The sequence below is a fragment of the Ranitomeya imitator genome, chromosome 5 (assembly GCF_032444005.1).
Source record: "Ranitomeya imitator isolate aRanImi1 chromosome 5, aRanImi1.pri, whole genome shotgun sequence".
In the NCBI taxonomy this organism is placed as follows: domain Eukaryota; kingdom Metazoa; phylum Chordata; class Amphibia; order Anura; family Dendrobatidae; genus Ranitomeya; species Ranitomeya imitator.
The window spans coordinates 710,720,127-710,744,640 of NC_091286.1; the positions used below are offsets into that span (position 1 = coordinate 710,720,127).

Genomic DNA, 24,514 nt, shown 5'->3' on the forward strand with positions numbered 1-24,514 from the left:
GCGGATTGCCCATGAGATCCCGCTAGCTGGACACTTGGGGATCAGCAAAACTAAGGCCCGGCTGTCAACACTTCTATTGGCCTAAGATGGGGACAGATGTGTCAAACTACTGCCGCTCCTGTGTCACCTGTCAAAGAGTGGGGAAGGTGGGGCCTGCTATTAAGGCTCCCCTGATCCCTTTGCCAGTGATAGAGGAGCCTTTCCAGAGGATCGCGGTGGACATTGTGGGCCCGCTGGCCGTCCCCAGCAGCTCTGGAAAGCAATACATCCTTACTGTGGTAGACTACGCTACCTGGTACCTAGAGGCAGTAGCTCTGTCATCAACTAGGGCAGATAAGGTGGCAGATGCCCTGTTGGCCATCTTTTCACGTGTAGGATTTCCCAGGGAAATGCTTACTGATCAAGGGACCCAATTTATGTCTCACCTAATGGAGGCTCTCTGTAAGAGAATGCAGGTGAAGCACCTGGTATCGAGTGCGTATCACCCACAGACCAATGGCTTGTGTGAACGCTTCAATGGTACCCTCAAACAGATGCTACGCATGCTGGTTGAGATTCAAGGGCGTGACTGGGAGCGGTACCTCCCACACCTGCTGTTCGAGAGGTTCCGCGGGCCTCGATGGGGTTCTCCCCCTTCAAGCTCCTGTACGGCAGGCGAGTTCGGGGACCCCTTGGGATGGTAAGAGAATCCTGGGAAGAGGAGCCGAACCCTTCTGAAGTGTCCATAGTGGAGTATGTCATGCACTTCCGTGACAAGATGCAGACCTTGACACAGTTGGTGCAAGACAACATGACGCAGGCTCAGGCTGACCAGAAGCACTCGTACAACCAGAATGCCCGGGAGCGGACCTACCACGTGGGTCAAAAGGTGTGGGTGCTGGTCCCCGTACCAACGGATAAGCTTCAGGCAGCCTGGGAGGGCCCGTACGTCGTCCACCAACAGCTCAACCCGGTCACTTACGTGGTCACGCTTGACCACACTCGGGGTAGGCGAAAGGCCTTTCACGTCAACATGATGAAGGCTCATCATGAACGTGAACCTTTCGTCCTACCGGTCTGCAGCTTGCCTGAAGACGGGGAGGAACACACCCTCCTGGACATGCTGGCCCAAGCCAAGGCCAATGGGTCCATCGAGGACGTGGAGGTAAGCGCCTCGTTAACTGAACCCCAGCGGTTGCAGTTGCAAACCCCCCTGGAACCCTTCCCGGTCGTGTTCTCCAACCGACCTGGGAGGACTCAGTTAGCAGTCCACGATGTGGACACCGGGAATCACGCCCCACTACGGCGAACACCCTATCGGATCTCTGACCAGGTGCAGCAGATTATGCGCCAAGAGATCGATGAGATGTTACAGCTGGGGGTGATTCGACGGTCAAAGAGCGCGTGGGCATCACCTGTAGTTCTCGTGCCAAAGAAGGACCGGACCACCCGGTTCTGCGTGGACTACAGGGGGCTCAACGCCATCACAGCCTCTGACGCGCACCCAATGCCGCGCATCGAGGAGCTGCTTGAGAAGTTAGCTGGCGCAGATTACCTAACAATAATGGATCTGAGTCGAGGATGCTGGCAGATTCCCCTGAGCTCCGAAGGCGCAGGAGAAGTCCGCCTTTATCACACCCTTTGGACTGTACGAGTCCACGGTCATGCCCTTCGGCATGAAAAATGCCCCTGCCACTTTCCAGCGGATGGTCAACCTCCTGCTTCAGGGACTGGAGAAGTACGCCGTGGCGTACTTGGATGACATTGCCATCTTCAGTTCCTCCTGGAAGGAACACCTGCAGCATCTCGAGGAGGTGCTCCGGCGAATTCACCAAGCAGGACTGACTATCAATCCGGGAAAGTGCCAGATGGGCATGAGGGAGGTTCACTACCTGAACTGGCCCACTCCCGTGACCAAGAAACAGGTGATGTCCTTCTTGGGCACTGCAGGGTACTATAGGCGCTTCGTACAGCACTATAGTAGCCTGGCAAAACCTTTGACGGACCTCACCAGGAAGAAGCTACCCCACATTGTCAACTGGACAGATGGCTGTGAGGGGGCCTTCCAGGCGTTGAAAACCGCACTGTGCAACGCCCCTGTGTTGAAAGCAGTTGACAGCAGTCGACCGTTTTTGGTGCAGACCGACGCCAGCGAGTTTGGCCTTGGTGCTGTGCTCAGCTAGGTTGACTCGGAGGACCAAGAGCACCCCGTGTTATACCTGAGCCGGAAACTGTTGCCGAGGGAAGTGGCCTACTTCACCATCGAGAAGGAGTGCCTGGCCATAGTCTGGGCCCTGCAGCGCTTGCAGCCCTACTTGTACGGTCGCCCCTTCACTGTGGTGACCGACCACAACCCTTTGCGCTGGCTAAACGCCATGGGTGGAACCAACGGCAGGTTGCTACGCTGGAGCCTTGCCCTTCAGCAGTTTGACTTCACCATTGAACACAAAACGGGCAAAGAGCATGGGAATGCAGATGGACTGTCCCGCCAGGGTGAACCCACTGAGGTGCGCATGGAGGCATACCGTGGGGTTCTACCTCCCTAGCGCACACCAAAAGGGGGAGGTGTCACGATATGGTATGAAATATCATATTAGTAGTTTCTCTTGCAGCAGGCTGCGGGCTAAAAAGCCCCCCCCTTCCCTTTCACTCAGCCAAGAGCTGCTTTGCCAATGTACTGGGGGGAGTTTTATGGCCGAAAGGTATTTAAGACCAGGTTAGAATCTTCCTCCAGCTAGAACTGGAGTCTTAAGTTTCCAGAAATGCATGGAAGTTCTTTGTTCTGTTTTTGTAAGATATTATGCCGACCGTTTACGTTACGAACACGAAAATATATATTCTTAATCTCACTCGGTGGACCTACCCATCCCTCGAAACACGGGCTTCTAACTCCATCTGGTAAAGAAGTAGGGTTTTCTCTGTAAATATGTATCCCAGATAGGACATATTTGATCTCATTAGAATGCCCACGTGAATCCGAGATGAATGCTGGGTTTGTTATGACTATGACATGTGTTGTAGCGAAGTTATAGAAATTAGATATAGATTAAGGTAAGATTAGTTAACTGAAGAGGTAGGAGGGACGAGGTGATCCAACCCCTTTCTGGGATGTTACAGGCTTAGCTATAACTGTCTGCCCACATCCCCAGTTCAGCCTTCTTGTCTTCTTTTCCTGGAAGAGCTGAGCACGTCCCATGAACTGGGACGTATGGAAAACTGCACTAGCCTGGGTGCCTGCCATGCTTTGAACATGTGAGTGTTAGCTTTTCTCCTTTATGTTATAATTACCTGGTACATATTTGCAATTGTCTCATTTGTAACATCTTTATAACATATTTTTGATAAAGCACTGCCTAATTTTTATGGGATATAATATTTAATATTAGTTAATTCTCCATGCTCTAAACGTACCCTGTCTCTTGAAGGGAAATACGCTACTGTGTTGGGTTAGCTTCGCACCCGTTTAATCGAAGCTGGTGGCAGTGATACCGTGTGCAGACTTTTGGGTTATGTTGTAGCAACTGCGGCGTTGATAATTATTGTTCCTGCCTGAGTGGGAGTAGTTCATCGCATTGCTGCAGCGTGCCCAATAGCCAGTACATAGCAGGCAGCCTGTCTGGCGACTAATTACCCAGGGTGCAGTACCTAATCTGACCTGAGAGTAAGGGGGGCGCCATAGAGCTGCAAGTGTTAAGTGGAACTGTAAGCGGGATGTACATAAATCCCTGCAGTTCGTGGTATATTGAAGAGCAGTGGGATACCTAGAATAAGCCCCTGCTGTAACCTAAGAGGTCAATAGCCTTGTGTGTGTTGTTTCATCACATTGTGGAGTGGAGGGATAACTAAGATAAGCCCCCCTGCACATGTGATAGCCGTCTGTTGGCCTAAAGTCACCCCGACCCGTGACGTAAGGGTGACGGTCACGGTGTGAATCGTGACAAATTGGGGGCAGCGGTCAGGGATTCCTGACATCTCCTATCACCCAGAATCCTCCAGTGTATTACTGTAGAATTTCCCAGCAGTCTCCTCTTCTATCACCCAGAATCCTCCAGTGTATATTGTAGCATTTCCCAGCAGTCACCTCTCCTCACCCAGAATATTCCAGTGTATACTGTATAATCTCCCAGCAGTCTCCTCTCATCACCCACAATCCTCCAGTGTATACTGTACAATCTCCCAGCAGTCTCCTCTCATCACCCAGAATCCTCCAGTGTATACTGTATAATCTCCCAGCAGTCTCCTCTCATCACCCAGAATCCTCCAGTGTATACTGTATAATTTCCCAGCAGTCTCCTCTCATCACCCAGAATCCTCCAGTGTATACTGTATAATCTCCCAGCAGTCTCCTCTCATCACCCAGAATCCTCCAGTGTATACTAAATAATATCCCAGCAGTCTCCTCTCATCACCCAGAATCCTCCAGTGTATACTGTATAATTTCCCAGCAGTCACCTCTCCAGTCAGCAGCTCTGTGATCTCGTTGGTGAGATCTAGGATCTTCTTCTCAGCCATCGGGGAGTGTGGGGCTTCTGTGATGGGGCTCTCACTCCTGCTCCTTCTTCCGGATACATGGAGATGGATGATGGGAGTCACACAATCACCTGATGTCTTCTCTATGGTGTAATCCTGTATAAGGAGAGATGCTGATGAATATTACACATAAGGAAACATAAGAACATGACATTTTATGTGTCGTCTCTGCAGCTGCCCGTCCATCTCAGCAGGAGAGCTCATGTGGCACTGACTACCTGGATTACTCCCTGCTGTTTGGGAGGTCCGAGGACCCTGATAGTTGGAGATCGAGAGTCAACACAAAGCTGCTGCAGTGGTTTGGTGGTGGTGCGGTCTGGGCCGCTCTGTCAGCAGTGTGCTGGATACAGCCGTGAGGGGTGAAGATAGAAAAATACAGGAGACACTGATACAGGAGACTCTTCTATGGAATCCATCTTGGATATAGAAGCAGAGGAAGAACTGGAACAAAACCTGGTAACTTCTCAGAGGATAACAGGAAACCCTCTGAAAGATATTTAATTCCCTATACTAACAATGGGTGTTGCTTCCCCATAAAGTCTTCTCCAGGTTCATCACTGGGGGGGGGGGGTTGGGGGATCTATCAATCAGATCTATTAACAATAGTAAAGAGCATGAAGGGGGTTGTCGCAGGTGAGGAATCTCTTCGCTTTAAGACCAAGTTTCTTCTCTGCTAAAGGAATTTAGTTTTCTGTAGACCGACAAAGTGATCGATTTGTAGGATCAATGTACACGGCTGAACATTAGATGTGCAGATCTTCTTGAGGGCCTAGAAGGTCAGGATTATATGATATTTATATCAGGACTGTATGGGAGGAACACATTATCCTTGTCTATAAGAATTACATGAAGGAGTTAGGAGGAGACATGACTTTGTTACCGATGCTGGAGTTGGAGTCTCCTGGTTGAGGATGCCAGATCCAGGAGAGAGATTGCTGGAGGGTTCCGTTTGTTTTAGGCTGAATTTAGGGGCATGAAGCAGGTAGTTTGGGATATCAAAAGGCAGGACAGACTCCATTTTATCTTGGACCCCGGGAAAAGAGTCTCAGTGGCCCCTTTAAACACATACCATGATTCATGATGCACTAGAAAGAAATATACAATCCAAAAAGATGTCACTTCTTATATTACATGGGTGATATCGATTGTAAATTCTACAATAGGTCAGAAACCGGTGAATCCTCACAGCACGGAGTGACTGCAGGCTTATCAATATGGACTGGACAGTATAGTCCTCCATAGAGGATTGTGGGCCCCACAATATCCTGCAATAGGGGTTTATGGGCCCCCCACAGTCCTCCATACAAGATTGTGGGCCCCACAGTCCTCCAATAGGGGTTTATGGGCTCTACACAGTCCTCCAATAGAGGTTTATGGGCCCCACACAGTCCTCCAATAGAGGTTTATGGGCCCCAGCCAGTCCTCCAATAGGGGTTTATGGGCCCCACACAGTCCTCCAATAGGGGTTTATGGGCCCCACACAGTCCTCCATACAAGATTGTGGGCCCCACAGTCCTCCAATAGGGGTTTATGGGCCCCACACAGTCCTCCAATAGGGGTTTATGGGCCCCAAAGAGTCTTCCATACGTGTTTATGGGCCAAAAACAGTCCTCCAATAGGGGTTTATGGGCCAAACAGTCCTCCATAGAGGATTATGGGCCCGACACAGACCTCCATGTGCCATTCACATGATTAAAACTGCACAGCAGCACCATAACATCTGTGACCTCTTATTATAGGTTAGGAGGCTAAGGGCTCATACTCATTTGCGAGAAAAACGGACAAGTGCAATCCGAGAAAAAAAAATTGGATTGCACTCGGACCAATGTTATTCAATGGGTGACCTCTCATTTGAGATTTTTCTCTCAGCTGAAATTTGGACTGAGAAAAAAATAAATAAAATCGCACCATTCTGCCATTTGCTGCGTATCTCGGACGAGACTCGCCAATGCAAGTCAATGGATGCGAGAAAACAAAACGCAGAGCACTCGCATCATGCTGTGATTTTTACACACCGATCGTATTTGAAAAGCCGAGAATTCATGTGCAGTGTACAGCAAAATCACACTGACAGGAGATTATATATATCTATAGATATATATCTATATATAGATATCTATCTATCTATATATATATATATATCTAGCTGAAGAGCCCGGCGTTGCCTGGGCATAGTAAATATCTGTGGTTAGTTATAGCACCTCACTTCTCTTTTCCCATCACGCCTCTCATTTTCCCCCTCACATCTCATTTTCTCCCTTACACCTCATTTTCCCCCTCACTCCTCCCATTCCCCCCTAACACTTGTCATTTCGACCTCACATCTGTCATCACTCCACTATTTTCCCTCACTCCTCATTTTGCACTCACACCTTTTCATTTTCACCTCACAACCCTCATTTTCACCTCAGTATATACATGTTTGTCATCTCCCTTATATATAGTATACACCTGTATGTCATCTCCTGTATATAGTATATACCTGTGTAACGGGGTCTACTGTGCTGTAGTACCTCTTACAGCACCCCCCCGTGTTTCAGGAGGTCCACTCTGCATTTTCTGGATTCTGAATGAAGGACGCTGACTAGCATTTTCTTGACTACATGGGAGCATATAAAAGCTGACTGCTACTCCAGGTATTTTCAATCTAAAAGAACACACTTTATTTACAACACACAATATATAACACAGATACACAGGGCGGGCCAATAGAAAAAGCTGGCCAGACATACATTACAATAGCCGCAGGGGGCCGGAGCCTGCTGGTATTTACTGTGGGAATTACAAAGGTGGGGGAGGTCAGAAGGAGAATATCTTGTCCAGGGGCGCAGCCTGTGGACTGATGCATTTCACATGGAAACTATTATACAGAATCTATATATATAGCATAACATATTCTTGGTGCTGGGGGTTCTGTAACACGGCTTCCCTTTTCAGCGACGCGATCGGCATACACAGTCTGATCCTTAACGGATCGGTTTGGGGATGACCGAAGTTTATGGGGTTGATACAAGTTCCGTTTGTCGACTTAGTCCATCGGCATTACCGTTTTGTTTGCCGCGTCTGTAGTGGATGGTGAAGTCCATAGGTTGTAGGGCTAAACTCCACCGCAGTAATCTGGCGTTGTCTCCGGAGACCCGATTAAGCCAGACTAGGGGATTATGGTCCGTTAGGAGGGAAAACTGTCGTCCATACAAATATGGTTGTAACTTTTTGAGTGCCCATACTATTGCCAGGCACTCCTTCTCGATGGCCGCATAGCTCACTTCACGGGGCAGTAGTTTCCGACTCAGGTAAGCTACCGGGTGTTCTTGGCCGTCCGGCTCGACTTGGCTTAGTACTGCCCCCAATCCAAACATAGAAGCGTCTGTGTGAACCAGGAAACGTTTAGTTGGATCGGGTTCGGCCAGTACAGGGGTATTGGTGAGAGCGTTCTTTAGCTGGCGGAAGGCTTCCTCACACTCTGGGGTCCAGGTTACCTGGCGGGGTTGGTTCTTACGGGTCAGATCAGTGAGGCGCTTGGCTACGCTGCTGTAATTGGGAACGAATTTCCTGTAATACCCCGCTGTCCCTAGAAACGCCATGAGCAGGGTTTTTAGTGCGTGGGGTGGGCCATTTGGCTGTGGCCTCAATCTTGGCTGGTTCTGGTCTCTGTTTCCCACTTCTCACCCAATGCCCCAAATACTGAACCTCTGCTTTGCCCACGTGACACTTGTTTGGGTTCAGGGTGATTCCGGCCTTGTGGATCCTGTCTAATACTGTCTCTAGGTGATCTAGATGCTCTTCCCATGTCGCGCTGTAGATGGCGATGTCATTCAGGTAGGCACACGCATAGTCCTGGAGACCACCTAGAAGCCGGTCAGCCAGCCTCTGGAAGGTCGCCGGGGCAGTCTTCATCCCGAATGGCATAACTCGAAACTGGAATAAGCCAAATGGGGTGACAAATGCCGACTTGGGAATAGCATCAGGACTAAGGGGAATCTGCCAGTAGCCTTTGCATAGATCGATGGTGGTCAAATACTTTGCCCCGCCAGCCGGTCTAACAAGTCATCCACACGCGGCATGGGATAAGCATCCGTCACTGTTTTCTCATTGAGCTTATGATAGTCTACACAAAACCGTGTAGTCCCATCCTTCTTGGGCACTAACACTACGGGGGATGCCCAGGGACTATCTGACTCTTCAATGACCCCTAAGCGCAACATCTCTTGTATCTCGTCGCATCCCTTCTCGTACAGACTCAGGGACGCGGATGGGGGGGTTGTCGCAGGGGGGTCTGATCCTGGGTCTCAACCTTGTGTTGTGCCAGGTGAGTGTACCCGGGTTTCCCCGAAAACATCCTCTGTCGCTGCCTCAACAACTCCTCCACCTGCTGTCTCTCCTGGGGACCTAAGTCTTCACCCCAGTGTACCTGGTCCCATGTTTTAGACTGAGTCCTCTCCCCTAAGACATCAGGCAAGGGAAGTCCGGCTAAATCCTCTGCTTCAGGTGCACAGATGGCCACTACCTCTTCAGGGTGCTCCCGATAGGGCTTCAGCATATTCACGTGGAACATGCGGATAACCCTGGGGTCGTCACAATCGGCGACATTATAGGTGGTGTCGGCTATTTTCCCCACTACCTGGTAGGGCCCTGCCAAGCAGCTTGGAACTTGTTCTGCCTAGTGGGCTCTAACACCAGGACCTTCTGCCCTATTTCCAAGGTACGCTCTCTGGCCCTCCGATTGTACCATACTCACTGGCGCCGCTGGGCCAGCTGCATGTTCCCACGTACAGCCTGGGCCAGCTCCTGTAGGCGGTCCCAGAATTCCAGAACATAGGGTACAATAGGAACCCCTTCTATGATGCCCTCCCCTTCCCAGTGTTCTAGCACTAAGTCTAGGGGTCCCCTTACCCGTCTCCCGTATACCAGTTCAAATGGGGAGAACCCCGTGGATTCTTGGGGCACCTCTCGATAGGCAAACAGGAGGTGAAGAAAGAATTTCTCCCAGTCCCTGTAGGTCCTGGTAAAAGTCCCAATGAGTTGTTTTAACATCCCGTTAAAGCGTTCACACAACCCATTGGTTTGCGGGTGGTACAGGGCGCTTCTAATGGACTTTACGCCGCACAGCTTCCACAGTTGGTTGGTCACCTCTGCTGTAAACTGGGTACCCTGGTCCGAGATAATCTCCCGGGGAAATCCAACCCGTGAGAAAACCTGGAGCAGGGCAGCCGCCACTGTCTCTGCCAGTATGTTAGGTAACGCAACCGCCTCTGGATACCGTGTGGCATAATCTACCACTGTCAATATATACCTTTTCCCTGACGGACTGGGTTTGGCTAACGGCCCTATCAGATCGACCGCTACTCGGCTAAATGGTTCCTCCACAATGGAGAGGGGGCGTAATTTGGCCTTGCATCGATCTCCGCTCTTGCCAATGCGCTGGCAACTGTCACAGGTCTGGCAGTATTGACGAATATCATAGGTTACCCCCGGCCAAAAGAAGTTTTGTGTCAGACGATGCCTGGTGCGACGGACGCCGAAGTGCCCGGCCAAGGGTATGTCATGAGAGATTCGCAGTAACTCCTGCCTATACTTCTTGGGAACTACCAGCTGTCGTTTTATAGTGGGGCTCGTCCCTGTGTGGTGCTGCTCTGTGATCCGGTAGAGGAGTCCCTGCTTCCATATAAACTGTTCCCCTTCCAATACCCCTCTCCCCTCCTGTGCCTTCCCCCGATATCCCTCCAATGAAGGATCCTCAAGTAACTCCCTCTTAAATTCATCTGGGGTGGCCCAAGAAATGTGTCTGGCTATGGGAATACGTGTAGGGCTGGGATGTCTTACCTGGGCCTCCTCTGAGTGTGATTCCGCCTCCGCAGCTCGAGCTTGTCTCCGGGTGGTCACAGGATATGTCTCAGCCAGAGGGGCAACCGAGAAGGCAGACAACATGGGCCCCAAGTCATTTCCCAGCAAAACGTCTGCAGGCAAATCCTCCATCAAGCCGACCTCAACAAGGCCATCCCCAACTCCCCAGTTCAGGTGAATCCTGGCAGTGGGCAGTCGATGTATGGCTCCCCCTGCTACACGGACTGCCACTGTCCGGTCCGTCTTCTCTTGGTCCCGGACGAGATGAGGCTTCACAAGGGTCAAAGTTGCTCCAGAATCTCTTAGTCCCTGCATGCATTTCCCATTAACCCACATGACCTGTCGATGGTGTTGTCGATTATCTGCCCGGGCTGCCTGCACGGGGTCTACTTCATGCAGCACTTCCTCCCTGTCTTCCACCCCTTGGTTAGTTGTAGCTCCCAATGCCGGGTCAGCTTCGCCTTGGTAGCAGTGTACAGCGGCCCGGTGGAAGGTAGCTGTTCCCGCCTTTGGCCACTGGGTATGCTGAGTCCGGTTGGGACATTGTCTTTGCAGGTGGCCCAGCTGACGGCAGGTGTGGCATCGCGCCCCAGGGGAACTGTGGTAGGCCGGGTTTCTAGCTGGTCCCCCTACAATCTTTGGTGGTTTGGGGCCCTCCAGGTCCATGGGCGGACCCCTAGTGACCATCTTTGATCCGGACAACTGAGGCCTCCTGGCGTCATGATGTTCATCGGCCAGACGAGCAGCTTCCTCAAGAGTCATTAGCCGCCTGTCCCGAAGCCATTCCTGTGTCTCAGGGTTTAGTCCATTAAAGAATCGTTCTAACAAGAAGAGCTGGAGGACGTCCTCCTTAGTGGTTGCTTGGCTCCCTTGTACCCACTGTAGCAATGACCGCCGTAATTTACAGGCCCATTCAGCGTGGGTATCGGTTACTCGTTTATAAGTCCGCGGAACTTTTGGCGGTATGCCTCTGGTGTCAGCGCATACCGGGCCAAGATCACTTCTTTGATCCGCTCATAGTCCATGCAGTGCTCATCAGGTACCGTGCGATAGGCGTCCGCTGCCCGGCCTATCAGCTTGCTGGCCAGAATTTGAACCCGTTCCTTCGGCTTCACTTGATGAAGGGCACACTGCCGCTCAAAGTCCTGCAGAAAGCCATCAATGTCTTCCTCTGCCTCCCCCAACTGTCGGAAGGCATTATACTGGATCTTTTTGTGGCTTACTGTTGAAGGTACCTGGGCGGAGGCCAGAGCTCCCCTTGCTCGCTGACTCTCCTCTCTCCGCTCTGCCATCTCCATCTTGGCCAGCTCCACTTTGGTCCGCTCTGCCATCTCCATCTTGGTTAGCTCTATCCTGGTCCGCTCGGCCATCTCTTCCTTCAGATCAGTACGCACATCAGCCATCACCTCTCGTATGATCTCTACTGCAGGGTTTGGGCCATAGAACGCCAGTCTGTTCTTTACCTCCCTCTGGAATTCAGTCTCCTCCACGTTCACATTGGGGGGCGCTGCACTGTCGTGTTCCATGATGGCTGCTATCAAATCCGCTTTTGTTTTGTTGCTGGCGATTAACCCTTGGGCTTCCACCAGATCTTTTAGTGTAGTCCTCTAACTTCTGGTAGTTGTCTTCCATTCATACCTTTCCTCCTGTAGAAGGGGTATCACATCCCGCTGTCTGCCACCAGTGTAACGGGGTCTACTGTGCTGTAGTACCTCTTACAGCACCCCCCGTGTTTCAGGAGGTCCACTCTGCTTTTTCTGGATTCTGAATGAAGGACGCTGACTAGCATTTCTTGACTACATGGGAGCATATAAAAGCTGACTGCTACTCCAGGTATTTCCAGTCTAAAAGAACACACTTTATTTACAACACACAGAATATAACACACAGATACACAGGGCGGGCCAATAGAAAAAGCAGGCCAGACATACATTACAATAGCCGCAGGGGGCCGGAGCCTGCTGGTATTTACTGTGGGAATTACAAAGGTGGGGGGAGGTCAGAAAGAGAATATCTTGTCCAGGGGCGCAGCCTGTGGACTGATGCATTTCACATGGAAACTATTATACAGAATATACCGTATATACTCGAGTATAAGCCGACCCGAGTATAAGCCGACCCCCCTAATTTTGCCACAAAAAACTGGGAAAACTTATTGACTCGAGTATAAGCCTAGGGTGGAAATGCAGCATTTACCGGTGAATTTCAATAATAAAAATAGATCTTTATTTCCCCATAGCTGTGCCATATAGTGCTTGCGCCGTTCATTATTGCCCTATAGCTCTGCCCCATATAGTGCTCTGCACCGTTCATTATTGCCCTATAGCTGTGCCCCATATAGTGCTCTGCACCGTTCATTATTGCCCTATAGCTGTGCCCCATATAGTGCTCTGCACCGTTCATTATTGCCCTATAGCTGTGCCCCATATAGTGCTCTTGCACTGTTCATTATTGCCCTATAGCTCTGCCCCATATAGTGCTCTGCGCCGTTCATTATTGCCCTATAGCTCTGCCCCATATAGTGCTCTTGCACCGTTCATTATTGCCCTATAGCTCTGCCCCATATAGTGCTCTGCGCCGTTCATTATTGCCCTATAGCTCTGCCCCATATAGTGCTCTGCTCCGTTCATTATTGCCCTATAGCTGTGCCCCATATAGTGCTCTGCACCGTTCATTATTGCCCTATAGCTGTGCCCCATATAGTGCTCTGCACCGTTCATTATTGCCCTATAGCTGTGCCCCATATAGTGCTCTGCACTGTTCATTATTGCCCTATAGCTCTGCCCCATATAGTGCTCTTGCACCGTTCATATTGCCCCATAGAAAGCTCTGCCATTGTCACTGCTGCTGCTGCAGTAAAGAAAAAAAAACACATACTCACCTCTCTTGCTTGCAGCTCCCGGCGTCTCGTTCTGGCGTCCGGTCCCGGCGTCTCTCTGCTCTGACTGATCAGGCAGAGGGCGCCGCGCACACTATATGCGTCATCGCGCCCTCTGACCTGAACAGTCAGAGCGCACAGACGCCGGGAAGATGGAGCGACGCCCGGCGGCTGGAACGGGGACAGGTAACTATGACATACTTACCTGGTCCTGGCGTCCGGCTCTTTCTCCCGGACAGCTGGTCTTCGGTGCCGCAGCTTCTTCCTCTATCAGCGGTCACCGTTACCGCTGATTAGAGAAATGAATAGGCGGCTCCACCCCTATGGGAGGTGGAGCCGCTTATTCATTTCTCTAATGAGCGGTCCCACGTGACTGCTGATAGAGGAAGAACTGCAGCACCGAAGACCGTGGGACGGCAGGGGGAGCGCCAGGATCGCTGGAAGCAGGTAAGTATGCCTCAGCGCCCTCACCCGCCGACCCTGCCACCCACCTTGACTCGAGTATAAGCCGAGAGGGGCACTTTCAGCCCAAAAATTTGGGCTGAAAATCTCGGCTTATACTCGAGTATATACGGTATATATAGCATAACATATTCTTGGTGCTTGGGGTTCTGTAACAACCTGTATGTCATCTCCTCCTGTATATAGTATATACCTGTGTGTCATCTGCTCCTGTATATAGTATATATCTGTGTGTCATCGCCTCCTGTATATAGTATATACCAGTGTGTCATCTCCCCTGTATATAGTATATACCAGTATGTCATCTCCCCTGTATTTAATATATACCTGTGTCATCTCCTCCTGTATATAGTATATACCAGTGTCATCTCCTCCTGTATATAGTATATACCCGTGTCATCTACCCTGTATATAGTATATACCAGTATGTCATCTCTCCTGTATATAGTATATACCTGTGTGTCATCTCCTTCTGTATATACCTGTGTGTCATCTCCTCCTGTATATAGTATATATGTGTGTGTCATCTCCCCTGTATATAGTATATATCTGTGTGTCATCTCCCCTGTATATAGTATATATCTGTGTGTCATCTCCTCCTGTATTAGACCGCGTGTGGCGACATGCATGTAGCGACTTTTCTGAGATGAGTTGTGTGGCGACATGCGTGTAGCAACTTTTTGTGTGTCGAGTTGCATGTGACAGGTTAGTGTAGCAAGTTGTCTGCAGCGAGTTTTGCGCGTGGCGAGTTTTATGTGTGGTGCGTTTTGAGTATGTGCAAGTTTTGTGTGAGGCAACTTTTGCATGTGTTGCAACTTTTGTGCATGTGGCAATTTTTCCACGTGTGCAAGTTTTGCATGTGGCGAGTTTTCCATGACGTGAGGTTTGCACGTGTGGCGAGTTTTGCATGAGCCTAGTTTTGCGTGTGGCGAGTTTTGCACGGCGACTTTTGTGTTTCGACTTTTATGTGGCGAGGTTGGTGTATGTGTGGTGAAATGTGTGCTGAGGGTGGTATATGTGTTCAAGCACGTGGTAGTGTGTGGCACATTTTGTGTGTGTTCATATCCCCGTGTGTGGTGAGTATCTCATGTCGGGGCCCCACCTTAGCAACTGATCGGTATATACTCTTTGGCGCCATCGCTCTCATTCTTTAAGTCCCCCTTGTTCACATCTGGCAGCTGTCAATTTGCCTCCAACACTTTTCCTTTCACTTTTTCCCCATTATGTAGATAGGGGCAAAATTATTTGGTGAATTGGAACGCGCGGGGTTAAAATTTCGCCTCACAACATAGCCTATGACGCTCTCGGGGTCCAGACGTGTGACTGTGCAAAATGTTGTGGCTGTAGCTGCGACGGTGCAGATGCCAATCCTGGACATACACACACACACACACACATTCAGCTTTATATATTAGATATATATACACACACACACACACACACACATACATATATACACATACATACACACATATATATACAAATATATATATATATACATACATATATACCGGATTTTCCGGCGTATAAGACGACTTTTTAACCCCTAAAAATTGTCCCAAAAGTCGGGGGTCGTCTTATACGCCGGGTACGGGTGCACGGAGCGATTCTGGATGGTTCCCAGGGTCTGAAGGACAGGTGTGACCGCGACATCATCGAAGGTCCTTCACTCACTGCATTCTTAGGAACGGAGGCAGACGATAGCAGCGCTGAGAGCCAGGGTCCGTCGGAGGGGTGAGTATATCCATATTTTTTATTTTTATTCTTTATTTTTTACATGAATATGGATCCCAGGGCCTGAAGAGAGTCTCCTCTCCTCCAGACCCTCGGAACCACACGCCGTATAAGATGACTGGGCGTAGTCACCGGGAATGGTTTTCACTTCACAGGTGTGCCCTGTCAGGTTTAATAAGGCCGGTTTCACATTTGCGGTTGTGTCCGCAGCGTTTCTTCCGCAAATATCCACATGCGTTGTGTATTCCTATCTTTAACATTAGGGACGCATGTGTCTGCGATCGTTTGCGTTTTGCCGCGTTTGATGACGCATGCATCGTTTCGTCGTCTGCGGCTTGTCGCGGAAATGCAACATGTAGTAATTTTTAGAGGTGTCAATTTGCCGCTTGGAAACGTATGCAGTCGATTGCGCAAGGAATGTGCCAAAAAAACGCATTGCTGTCTATAAGAACGCATGCGTTCTCAAGCACATGCGTTTGCTTGCGTTCGTGAACGCATGCGTTCCACAAGAGAAAAACATGTCTAGACACTGATAAGCCACCCCCCACATACAAGGTGATAAAGGGAGGGAGTGGACAGTTGCACGTCACTTCGCAGCAGACAGAGAACTTTCCAGACGCAGCAGAGCAGACCCAGGAAGGAATCTACACTCAGAACAATGTGAGTATATCCTAGCCAATGCCTTTATTTTCTATTTTCTGTCTCTACATGTCCTAATTTCTTGCATTTCTTTCTTTCTACATGCATCAGAATGTCTTCTTCTGATGAGGAGCAACGTCCTGGGCCTTCGGAAGTCGAACATGTCAGTGAGGTGAGTACTTGCCTCCTCAGATTGGTAAGTATTCACTGTCACATCTACACATGACAATTTTTGTTTTTCATTTTTTTTAGAGCTCTTCTACTGCGGGAGAGACTGGGCAGGAGCAGCGGAGTCACGGTCGGGTGGCAAGGCGGCAGCGTGTACGTATACAAGGCTGACTGTTTACTGTATCCTCACTGTAGTATTCTTGAATCTTCCTTTCTTTACATTCCTATTTCTTTACATTTTTCTTCTGGAATCCTTTTTGTATCTTGACTTTCCTTATTCATGCCATTTCTCAGCCTCTGTTTTCTTTCTTTTCCTTATGTAAATTGACGCAACATTAATGTCTTTATTTAATTTCCAGGTTCCAGAACGCGATAAAGACCTCATAGAAAATGACCTCCTCATCTCCCTGGTCCAGGAGCGAGTCCCGTTGTGGGACACCCGGGATCGACTGCACTCAAACAACGTGACAGTCCGGCGCCTATGGAATGAGGTGGCCATAGCGATGTGGGATGGCTGGGACAACGCCCCGACTCGGGTCCAAAGTGCATTTTGTCAGTATTGCAATGCAGTGTGAAGCAGCAGAGACCTTGGCCGTGCTCACACAACGGTGTGTGATGACACAAACTCTCAGGAGTTTCTCTCATCACACACAGTTGTGTGAGCACGGCCAAAAGTCCATTTTCTGACCATAATGTTTTTTTGTTTGTTTTTTTTTAACAGGGGCCAAAGTCAAAACACGTTGGCGTTTGATGAAGGACAGCTTCAACAAGGACCTGCGTCAAGAGAGCAGTGTTCCCAGTGGTTCAGGAGCAAGGATCAGAAAATACAAATACCATCGCGTTCTGGCATTTTTAAGACCGGTCCTTGCCCAGAGAACGTAATTATTTCTCCCGTGCATTAGGTTATATTGTATTGCTATAATCTGTATATTTCTATTCCACAGGATTTTGCATCTGGTTAATTTTCTTTTTCCTTTTTTCACAGCACATGGAGCACTACTGTTGGTCCAGGTTCTGGAGCGGTCCTTCATCAGACAGCCACGGACCCGTCCCAGCCATCCAGCAGCGCTGCAGCAAGTGGGCCTTCCACAATAACTGGAGACCAGGAAGATGGTCCATCAGGTGTTCCCCTTTCCCAGTCCTCTGCCCCTTTTTTGGGGGGCTCCTCCCGGCAGCGGGTATCGGACAGGTCCCTCATGCCCGAGTTTTTGCACTTAAGCTCGGTTTTTCACGAAGGACTCAAGGCTTCGGGTGACCGAATGGATATTTCACTTAGCCTCATGAATACACGTATCCAGGAGGTCACCAAAAGCCTTGACCAAGTAAAAGCCGACCCCCAGAGGCCAGCACATTTTTTTTTAACCAAATTGAGCAGGGCATGTCGGAACACCTTACTCCTGATCTCCAGCTGAGTGTCATGCAGGCCTGCAATGCTGCTTATGTCCAGGCTATGCAGCAGAGTCGGTATTTTCAGCAGACAGTGGCGGCATATCCACCTGTGCCTTCACTGTCACGATTAACCTTAATGCCGACCTCTGCTGCATACCACTGCACGGCCACCTCTATTCCTAGCAGTGCCGGACACCAGTACAGCACCACCACCATGCCGAGTGCAGTTGGACAGCCCTCCGCCACCTCCATGACAACCGCTGCTCCTGCTTGGACCTCCTCCACTGACACCACGATGCAGCAGGACCCTGGCATGGGCTTCCGTAACGCCACCACCACGATGCAGCAGGACCCTGGCATGGCCTTCTGTACCGCCACCACCATGATGCAGCAGGACCCTGGCATGGCCTTCAGTACCGCCACCACCACGATGCAGCAGGACCCTGGCATGGCCTTCCGCTCTCCGAGCGCTATGGACTCTGGCATGGCTGCACGTTCTACGAGCACTATGGACTCTGGCATGGCTGCACGCTCTACGAGCACTATGGACTCTGGCATGGCTGCACACTCTACGAGCACAATGGACTATGGCATGGCTGCACGCTCTACGAGCACTATTGACTCTGACACAGTGCAGCCGGACCCTGACAGGTCACCCACCACGACCATGCAAAGACATATGAGCCCACCGAGGCTTCCCAGAACCCGGCAATCACAAAAAAACAAACAAAAAAAAAACAACGGACTCTTCGTATTCCTCCCCCTTCACCTCCCAGTGTGTCTGTAATGTCAGGTTTGTCTCACCCTTCCAGTGCGTCTCAAGCCTCTCGTGTGTCAAGCCCCATCCCCGAACTACCAGACCCCACTAGTTTCATTGCTCCTTCTCCTGCCACCTATGCGTCGCCCACGGTTAGCCAGGCCTCAGTGCGTCACCCCCCCCCCCCCCCCCCCGTTTACATCACTCTACCCCAAGCCGGCGCAGTTAAATAAATATTTTTGTTGTTAAAAAATAAATACAATTTTTTTTGCCCCAATTATGTTTGGTTTATTGTGTCTTTCGCAGCCGGCAACACACACCGTGCGCCAAATAAGAAACTTCGCCACACACTTTATTTTTTGGCCACATCATATCTCCAGTAGTTATCAAATAAAAGACTGCAGCTTTGTGTGTCTTTAGTATAGAGATATGAGGTGGGCCAAAAAATAATAGATGTATTATCTCCATAATCTCTTCTTTCTGCTTAGTCTGTGACTAGTGTAGCAGTCTGAAGAGAAAATGGTGGAAATACAATGCAGAACTGTACTCAACAGGTCAGGTGTCCAAAAACGTATTAGTTAGGACACCTGACCTGTTGAGTAGATAACTGCCTTGTATAACCTCCATTTTCTCTTCTGTGTACATAATCTATTCCCCACAAACTGAAGGAACAATGGTGGTCACACACGGCATATCTATGCTCACCTGCACAAGTGACAGAAATAGTGAATTCATGAGGCTGTTATATGTGCATCATGAATTCATTATTTCTGACACCTGACTTGATGACTATAGATCTCTTTAGTGTGACAGTCATTGTCTCTTCAGTCTGTGTCCAATGGATACTGCAGAACAGAATCAGGACGCAATGACGTCAACAAGTTTACCAATAAAGCAACATGGCTGCCGTCACACTAGCACTATGGTCAGTGTTTTATATCAGTATTTGTAAGCCAAAACAAGGAGTGGAACAATTAGAGGTAAATTATGATATTAGCATAATAACTAGCACCTCTGCCTTTATCACCCACTCCTGGTTTTGGATTACAAATACTGATATTAAATACAGACCAAATACTGCCAGTTTTAGGACAGACTTGGTTTGTAGAGGAAAAACATAGGAGACACGGTCAACACAACCAAAAATAAAGTTTATTAATGAAAAAAACTATTAACATTTAAGAAAAGTACTTGTACAGATAAAATTACAACAGGACATTTACACAACATTGTTCTGCCATGACACACGTCCAATATCAGAATCAAAAAATGCAGCAAATTGTTCCCGCATGCCACCAACTTCAGCAGTTGACCGTAGCGGGTGATGCTGGAAATCGGGCAGTGGGTGGGCAACTGGTTCATCCAGTTCAATGTTGGGTCGCTCCTTAGTCATTATGTAATTGTGCAGAACCACACAGGCTTTGACCACCTCGTCGACTGTCTCCACTTTTAGATTTATGGCTGATGCAAGAATGCGCCATTTAGCGACCAGAATGCCAAAGGTGCACTCTACTGTTCTTCGGGCCCTGGTCAGTCTGTAGTTAAAAATGCTTTTAGTGTGGTCCAAGTCACGACTGGAATATGGCTTCAGTAGGTTTTCACACATCTGAAAGGCCTCATCCCCAACAATAACAAATGGCATCGGTGGGCCTTGAGTGTTGGGGAGAAGCTGTGGCGGGGGTAAATTGAAATTTTTGCCATACACACGGCAGCCCATATCGGAGTTCTTGAAAGTCTGGGAATCATTGCCACGGCCAAAAGCTCCAATGTCCACGGCGATGAAGCGACAGTCCGCATCAGCTATTGCCATGAGCACAATAGAAAAATATTTTTTGTAATTGAAGTACTCCGATCCTGTTCTGGCAGGTTTGATAATGCGAATGTGCTTTCCATCCACCGCTCCTAAACAGTTGGGGAAATCACACACATTCCAGAATTTTTCCGCAATTTCAAGCCACATGTCCAAGGTGGGTAGGGGTATAAACTCATCCCGGAGTACATTCCACAAAGCCCGGCAGGTGTCCGCAACTATTCCGGACAGGGTGGATATTCCAAGCCAGTATTGGAAGTGGAGGGATGATAAACTCTCTCCGGTGGCCAGAAATCTGGAAGAAAAACAAACACAAAAAAAATTACAATCTATTCTATTTATGGTGTGGTTACACTAAAGAAAGGAAAATACCCAAAACATACATGTCAGAAAACACAGAATTTGGACTGTCATTGGTTTAGATTTGGAACGTACCTTAATGTAACCAGCAGACGTTCCTCTGGTGGAATCGCGCTTCGGAGCTGGGTGTCCTGTCTCCGTATGGCTCCTTAAACACGAGCAAGCAAATCCCGGAACAAGTCTTGCGACATCCTTGTATATTCATGGAATTTCTCTGGGTTGGCATTAAGCTCGCCATACAGCGTGTGATAGGCTCCACGGTTCCCACGTAGTTCGATAATGGGGTATCTCCTACGTTGTCTCCTTCTCCATCTTTCGCGATTTCTGTCTTGCTCCCAAGCAAAAGCACAGACAAGAAACAGCTTGATGCTTAAATCCAGGTTGAAATAAAAGCTCTCCATGCGAAGATCCATCATGACACAGGATACAGGAGCAAAATCTGAAGATTACAGCTGTTCAGGGGTCTAAATAAAGAAATCCCATAATACACGCCCTCTGTAGTTCCATTGGCGGTGTCTGGTTATCTAGATTTTTCTCTTGTGAAATTTCTCATCATGCGCACCAAAAACGCAAACGCAGGAAAAACGCAGATAAACGCATACAAACGCGGCATTTTTGTAGCCGCATGCGTCTAAAAACCCCCGCGTTTATATGCGTTTTTTCCACCACTTGCGGATGCGGATTAAACGCTGCGGATTTAAACGCAAATGTGAAACTAGCCTAACTCATCTGTCATGAACCACAGTAAGCCAGGACTGGTGAAAAAAAGAGTAGGCGGCCGCCTACTTTGTCGGCGGGGACCAGAGGCCAACTCCAGTCATTTGGCCGAAAACCTATGGGACCTAGCTCCCCTTCCCCTGAGATCGCAGTCTTCCCAGCGCGTTAGCCCTGTATGAGATCTGATGATCTTTGTCCTGATTGGGTCACCCTGGAGTAGCGGGATTTGACGTTGGGGTCTACCTGGTATTGCGAAAGGGCTTAAAGCGAGTCTGGAACGGACGACGAAAAGGCTGCTTAATCTTCTGCTGTGGAAGAAAATTGCTTTTTCCTCCTGTTGTATCAGAAATGAGCTGATACAATTTTTCTCCAAATAATCGGCCCCCCGGATAAGGAAGGGTTGTAAGAGAGGTCTTAGAGGTAGGAGATAATAATAGAAAAATATAAGAGTTTACCTCTCCACTCAGCAGATAATAATAGAAATATAGAAGAGTTTACCTCTCCACTCAGCAGATAATAATAGAAATATATAAGAGTTTACCTCTCCACTCAGCAGATAATAATAGAAATATAGAAGAGTTTACCTCTCCACTCAGCAGATAATAATAGAAATATAGAAGAGTTTACCTCTCCGCTCAGCAGATCATAATAGAAATATAGAAGAGTTTACCTCTCCACTCAGCAGATAATAGAAATATAGAAGAGTTTACCTCTCCACTCAGCAGATAATAATAGAAATATAGAAGAGTTTACCTCTCCACTCAGCAGATAATAGAAATATAGAAGAGTTTACCTCTCCAATCAGCAGATAATAATAGAAATATAGAAGAGTTTACCTCTCCGCTCAGCAGATCATAATAGAAATATAGAAGAGTTTACCTCTCCACTCAGCAGATAATAGAAATATAGAAGAGTTTACCTCTCCAATCAGCAGATAATAGAAATATAGAAGAGTTTACCTCTCCGCTCAACAGATAATAGAAATATAGAAGAGTTTACCTCTCCACTCAGCAGATAATAATAGAAATATAGAAGAGTTTACCTCTCCACTCAGCAGATAATAGAAATATAGAAGAGTTTACCTCTCCACTCAGCAGATAATAATAGAAATATAGAAGAGTTTACCTCTCCGCTCAGCAGATAATAATAGAAATATAGAAGAGTTTACCTCTCCACTCAGCAGATAATAATAGAAATATAGAAGAGTTTACCTCTCCGCTCAGCAGATAATAATAGAAATATAGAAGAGTTTACCTCTCCACTCAGCAGATAATAATAGAAATATAGAAGAGTTTACCTCTCCACTCAGCAGATAATAATAGAAATATAGAAGAGTTTACCTCTCCGCTCAGCAGATAATAATAGAAATATAGAAGAGTTTACCTCTCCACTCAGCAGATAATAATAGAAATATAGAAGAGTTTACCTCTCCGCTCAGCAGATAATAATAGAAATATAGAAGAGTTTACCTCTCCACTCAGCAGATAATAGAAATGTAGAAGAGTTTACCTTTCCACTCAGCAGATAATAATAGAAATATAGAAGAGTTTACCTCTCCACTCAGCAGATAATAGAAATATAGAAGAGTTTACCTCTCCGCTCAGCAGATAATAATAGAAATATAGAAGAGTTTACCTCTCCGCTCAGCAGATAATAATAGAAATATAGAAGAGTTTACCTCTCCACTCAGCAGATAATAGAAATATAGAAGAGTTTACCTCTCCACTTAGCAGATAATAATAGAAATATAGAAGAGTTTACCTCTCCACTTAGCAGATAATAATAGAAATATAGAAGAGTTTACCTCTCCACTTAGCAGATAATAATAGAAATATAGAAGAGTTTACCTCTCCACTTAGCAGATAATAATAGAAATATAGAAGAGTTTACCTCTCCGCTGAGCAGATAATAGAAATATAGAAGAGTTTACCTCTCCGCTGAGCAGATAATAGTAATATAGAAGAGTTTACCTCTCCACTCAGCAGATAATAGAAATATAGAAGAGTTTACCTCTCCACTCAGCAAATAATAGAAATATAGAAGAGTTTACCTCTCCACTCAGCAGATAATAGAAATATAGAAGAGTTTACCTCTCCACTCAGCAAATAATAGAAATATAGAAGAGTTTACCTCTCCACTCAGCAGAAAAGCCGGATTACGTACCGGTAATGCTCTTTTAATGAGTCCACGACAGCACCCCACATGAGAGAGAGGGATCCGCCCATAGGAACAGGAAACCTACAGAATAAAAGGAGGCGGTCCCATCTCCTCCTCAGTTTAGTTTACAGAGTATAAAAAGGGAACCGCAAAAGTGTTAGTATTCATTCTTATTCAGTAACATAAAATTCTTAACCCTATACAAACATTACTTTTTTGAACTTAAAGGAAAGAACTGTGCAGAATTTAGGGAGGGTAATACATGGGTGCTGTCGTGGACTCATTAAAAGAGCATTACCGGTACGTAATCCGACTTTTTACTCTTCGTCACGACAGCACCCCACGAGAGATTTTCAGAGATTCATTATTTGGGTGGGATTATTGTACTAAGAACAGCTCTACCAAAGGTCAAATCAGAGGAAGCAGAAAGGTCAAGTCTGTAATGGTTGTAAAAGGTAGAAGGTGTGGACCAGGTTGCGGCCTTACATATCATATGGATCGGTACATCCGCATGTTCCGCCCAAGAGGAAGCCATGGCCCACGTGGAATGCGCTTTTATCCCCACTGGCGGGATTTCGCCTCTCGATGTGTAGGCCAGACAGATAGCTTCTCTGATCCATCGAGAAATGGTAGCCTTTGTGATCCCATGTCCCTTCTTGCGGCCCTGAAAGGAGACAAGCAGAGCCCTACTCTGCCTCCATGTCTGAGACCTCTCTAAATACGTCAGGATGGCTCTTCTGACATCTAAGGTGTGCAACTTATGTTGTTCTGGGGTTACAGGTGTATTAAAAAAGGAAGGCAGAATTATTTCCTGAGATCTGTGATAGATGGATGCTACCTTAGGGAGGTATGAGGGATCAGGTTTTAGGACAATTCTATCCTGAAATACCATTAAGAAAGGTGGGTCTACCGATAGGGCCTGGATGTCACTAACCCTTCTAGCTGAGGTTAGGGCTACCAATAAGGCGACTTTGTATGTTAGGACCTTTAGAGGTATGGCATCTAGTGGCTCAAATGGGGAGTCAGTTAAGGCTTCTAAGACTAAATTCAAATCCCACGGAGGTAGACGGGGAATATGGACCGGATTGGA

General features: G+C 47.9%; 1 protein-coding gene across 1 annotated transcript in view; it reads right to left on the reverse strand.

Annotated features, from left to right (window-relative positions):
- The window catches only part of LOC138638918 (zinc finger protein 665-like), a 76,437-nt gene that overhangs the window by 27,139 nt on the left and 24,784 nt on the right, over positions 1 to 24,514 (reverse strand). Inside the window, exon 3 of the mRNA XM_069728666.1 lies at positions 4,432 to 4,605. Within this exon, the coding sequence (XP_069584767.1) occupies positions 4,432 to 4,605 (174 nt within the window). The remainder of the gene's footprint in view (positions 1 to 4,431; positions 4,606 to 24,514) is intronic.